This window comes from Penaeus japonicus, unplaced genomic scaffold (genome assembly GCF_977035675.1).
Source record: "Penaeus japonicus unplaced genomic scaffold, GWHDUDI00000001_assembly GWHDUDI00000032, whole genome shotgun sequence".
NCBI classification, from domain to species: domain Eukaryota; kingdom Metazoa; phylum Arthropoda; class Malacostraca; order Decapoda; family Penaeidae; genus Penaeus; species Penaeus japonicus.
The window spans coordinates 20,060,185-20,065,184 of record NW_028234434.1 but is presented as its reverse complement, the minus strand read 5'-3'; the positions used below and the strand labels follow the sequence as shown (position 1 = coordinate 20,065,184).

Here is a 5,000-nt window from a genome sequence, read left to right as displayed (position 1 = left end):
ACAACTTACTTTTCCACTCACTGTATTTCAGTTTACAGTTTTGAGCGCATTTACAGTATCTATTTTTTACGCTAAACTATTGACAATCGCGTTATTCTAACCCAGGATGGAAAAGAGGCTGAAAAACAATACAAATCAATTGAATTTCCACCGAAAACAAGGAAATTTTCAATCTGTCAACAATAACTACACAGGCATTTTCCCTCCTTCGCCGACAAGAAAATCCCCCGAAATTGATTTTTTTTTTGTTTTTTTTTTTTTTTTATTTTTTTTTCTTTTTTTTGCTCCTTTTTTTGTTTTTTTTTTTTGTTTTTTTATCACCTGATGCTTCGAGGATTGAACTTACTTGATGGATAGTGGAAAATTGTTTGCTCGTCTCGTGTGAAGCAGGGTCGTCCTTTTTGCTATCACTTTGGCCGCCCTCTTCGTCCGCGGCAGCCATCTTCCTTCCTTGCAGCTCCGCGACCGCTGATTGGCCGGCGCCTCAAGCTCATCCGCGACCCCGACGCTCTTCTAAAAAGGCTTGCAAGGGCCCTTTCTCCTCTACACATCCTCCTTTTTCTCTTCGTTATCGTTCGTAACACGGTTTTATCAAAATTCGCGAGGTATTTATTTCATACGGTGTCATTTGGTGTGGCTGAAAGAGAATCGGGATTGCAAATGAAACACAACCCCACACACCCCCACACCACACACCCCCCCCCCCCACCCCCCCCCCCCCCCCCCCCCCCCCCCCCCCCCCCCACCCCCCCCCCGGGAAAGACGCATTACAGGAACGCTCGCAACGCTGTTGTTGTTATTAAGCAGCAGACGATGGCGAGAGCCGTGTCCAGCTGCTCTCGGACCCGCCCACATACATAATTAACAAATCCTGACATTTTCTGTCGTTTAGTATCGTCCCATGAGCACGATCTCGATCAAACAATTGATCGTCAGCAGCTATGCAATATGACGTAAACAAGAGCCATTCCAATACTACATAAAAACCGAATTTAGGGGAAAACATACCAAAAAATGTTCTACAAATTAGCATTTTTTTCATATAATGGATTATCCCCCAACTTGCGCGTTATTATTTAAGAGCTTTTAAGCACACAGACATTAAGCACTGTGATAAACACTCCCTTCGTAAATCACTTTCCACTTTTAACCTGGAAAGTCAAATGATATGAGAAGTAATATGTTAAGTCAGCCCCTGAAACCATCATCCATAACAATAAATTGTGTAGAGTCGCATGATGGCGCGGATGGGCCGATAGCTTCACATATACTGTAAGGCCACACGGTCATTATATGGAAACGTGGATGCGACGTGGAATTATGGCCGAATAAAAAATAAGCCCAACGAGTTGTAAGTTGTAAATGCTTTTGTTATCGAGAATAGAGTCATTCCCTAAATTGATTTTATGGTTAAACAAACGGCAGATATAAACAAATGGTTTTTTTCCGAGTGTTTCCTAACATGGAATCTGCTATACTTGCGCATACTCATCAAAAAACATTAAATGCAATTTAATAATAATATAACTGTGTAAGTGATAACAAACATGAGTTCTTTCTTCACCCTATCTTTCTCCACACTACAATTACTCATGAAAACACGTCAAGAGTTCGTACATGTGAGATACAGATCAGTCAGAATTTCACATTAAGTGCTTTAACATCTGCTCATTTCACGCACATACGCTTTTGCGATAGCCTGCAGTTGTAGATATGATACACATGAAAGTAAATGTAATCAAGTAATCTGTTTCTCACAATGCAATATGTCATTCTTTTCTATCATAAGAACAAATTAATAGAGAAGGGTATAAAAGAAAGATACCGAGCCAAGGATGCGTCATAACCACGCTGATTGACGCGATAAAAATGTGGTTACAAACGTTCTCTCTCTCTCTCTCGCTCTCTTTTTTTTTTCTCTCTCTCACTCGCTCTCTCTCTCTCGCTCTTTCTCTCGCTCGCTCTCTCTTTCTCTCTCTCTCTCTCTCTCTCTCTCTCTCTCGCTCTCTCTTTTTTTTTTCTCTCTCTCTCGCTTGCTCACTCGCTCTCTCTCTCTCTCTCGTTCTTTCTCTCGCTCGCTCTCTCTCTCTTTCCCTCTCTCTCTCTCTCTCTCTCGCTCTCTCTCTCTCGCTCTCTTTTTTTTTCTCTCTCTCTCTCTCGCTTGCTCACTCGCTCTCTCTCTCTCTCTCGTTCTTTCTCTCGCTCGCTCTCTCTCTCTTTCTCTCGCTCTCTCTCTCTCTCTCTCTCTCTCTCTCTCTCTCTCTCTCTCTCTCTCTCTCTCTCTCGCTCGCTCTCTTTTTTTTTCTCTCTCGCTCGCTCTGCGCGCGCGCGCGTGTGTATGATATATATGTATATATATACATATGTGTGTGTGTGTGAATGAATATATATGTGTATATGTATATATATATAATATATATATATATATATTATATATGATATCGTCTATCTATGTCAGGTTGTTTGTTTAGTTTTCCATTTACCTCAGTGACCATATGTTTACCTTATATATTTGCATGTCTTTCATGTTAGTCTTGATATATTTATTCCGGCGTATATATCTGCAGTCACCCTATGATATTATCTCTCTATCTCTCTATCTCTATCTATCTATCTATCTCTCTTTCTCTCTGTCTCCAGTAATGCTAATAAGAAGTTAGACAAAGACCACAGGATACGGCCTGTACGGGATGTTAAGTACTGCCTTTTGTCTATTAAGCGTTTCAAAGTTTAACTAACAATGACGCACAAGACACGCACTTGCTCTGTACGTATTTTGAGAGTGCATGTTTTAAATTATGTATATCATGTATTTGGATGTTCATATGCTGCATACATATAAACATAAGTGAATAAATAAATAGATAGATAGATAAATAGATTCCATATTTTGTACACGGTTTTTATCTGTATTGCCTAGCTTTTTTCATGAACCACATAAACTCTCTTGTTTTACTTTTGGTCATGATAAAGAAGGGAGAAGAGTGAAAAGAAAAATGCTATTAATTAACCGACACCGGTCGTTCTGGAAAGGTCAGCAAAAAGACACAGAAGCAGACAATTAAATTCATTCTATATGTTTCCTGTTCTCGCCATCTAGGACATTCTTTGTGTTTCAGCTCATGCTTTAAGTTGTAAACCGTTGAGGGACACTAGTCAACCTGCTACGTGGACAAACTAAAAGCGCATTCTAATCACTCCAGCGAACTCAGGGAAACGCGAATACATGTTGGCGAGTGCATTGATATCCTCATGCACAAATTACTGCAACCTGAGTGGATGATTTTATGGTGATTTTCATGCATTAGTGTCTTTCTTTACTCATCTTTATAGTATAAGTATATGTATTTGTATATATATGTATATATATATATATATATATATATATATATATATATATATATATATACATACATACATACACAAACACACACACCCGCGCGTGTATGAGTGCATAAATAACTAGATAAATAAATATATATATATATACATATATATATATATTCATATATATATATTTATACATACACACATATATATATATATTTATACATACATTTATATATATATATATATATATATATATATATAAAAGTGTGTGTGTGTGTGTGTAAATACGTATACATACACATAAATATATGTATATTGATATATGTGTGTATACACACACGCGCGCGCGCATCTGCCTATCTCTCTCTCTCTCTCTCTCTCTCTGTGTATATATATATATATATATATATATATATATATATATATATATATATATATATATATATGTATATGTATGTATAAATATATAAATATATATACATATAAATATATGTGTGTGTCTGTGTGTAGAATGTGTGTATGTGTGTGTGTGTGTGCACTTACATATACATCACCACATACACACACACACACACACACACACACACACACACACACACACACACACACACACACACACACACACACACACACACACACACACATATATATATACATATATATATATATATATATATATATATATATATATATATATATATATATATACGCATGTATGTATATCCATACATTGTGTGTTTTTGCGCGTATCACCTATATGCCTGCGCCATATACACACTTTCTATGGACAAATGTCAAGGTCTGAAAAATGTTGCCATGAACTTGAGTTAAGTATCATAAACATAAGTATTTATTCATTTATATTTCAGCTGTAGTCTGCCAATTTATTTGCTGGTCTCTACGTGACAAAGACAATGTGTTAAAATAGGACAATCAAAAAAACATCCCATACTAAAAATACACAAAAATACTGTTGGTAACTTTAAACTTGTTCGATTTTCTGACTAGACTCACCATATCTCTCATTTCCATCTATTAGAAGTTAAATCACCGGTGAATCATTAGCTTCGAAAGTGCAACTGAATTTGATATTTGATCTGTGTGATCAAATTTACTGAATCAAAACACTCTGCCACTTTTACAGATAAAAGAAACATAATAAGCGTGAACTAATTCGAACACGCCAGTCCACACAAGTGTAAACAAAGTGAGAAATACAAGTTGCACCTCTTGACCCAGTGAAGAAATGCTCTGAATTCCGAACACAACGACACTGTTAGGAGGTGTACGAGGATTGGAATTAATGGGTAAGGGTTGTCTGACTTGTTATAAGTTCAACAGTTTGAAGTGTCACCGTGAGAGATGGTTACAAGCGGGTTAATGAAGAGGGGTTGAGCCCACTGTGTGAATTACAGGATCTAGGATGACTCACGCTATTATTCTCTTTTTATGTCATTTTTAATGGTGAGAAGGTAATTATTTGGGTTTAGTATAATCAAAATGGTTTAAAGACTTTAAAGAGCAAAATCTTACATGACTGACTTGCAAGCAATATTGATACTAATATGGTATTATTGTTTTTAAGCAATCAGTTATCCAATTGTTACATAACAATGAGGAATTAATGTATTTGTGTATTTGTAATAATTTTGGTATTGGCTAACCATCAG

The 5,000-nt window shown here is 36.6% G+C and overlaps 2 protein-coding genes across 4 annotated transcripts in view; one reads left to right on the top strand and one right to left on the bottom strand.

The window, feature by feature from the left end:
* Positions 1–494, bottom strand: part of LOC122257698 (uncharacterized) — a 26,878-nt gene extending 26,384 nt beyond the window's left edge. The window contains exon 1 of one of the 2 annotated variants that reach the window (XM_043023154.2): positions 347–494. In XM_043023154.2, coding sequence (XP_042879088.2) covers positions 347–442 — 96 coding nt within the window. In that variant the 5' untranslated portion in view covers positions 443–494. The remainder of the gene's footprint in view (positions 1–346) is intronic. The other variant, XM_043023164.2, reaches the window with a different exon arrangement.
* Positions 495–4,499: 4,005 nt separating this feature from the next.
* Positions 4,500–5,000, top strand: part of LOC122257743 (ras-related protein Rab-24) — an 8,107-nt gene continuing 7,606 nt past the window's right edge. The window contains exon 1 of one of the 2 annotated variants that reach the window (XM_043023245.2): positions 4,500–4,637. The gene's annotated coding sequence lies outside the window, so the exon portion shown is untranslated. The remainder of the gene's footprint in view (positions 4,638–5,000) is intronic. The other variant, XM_086556386.1, reaches the window with a different exon arrangement.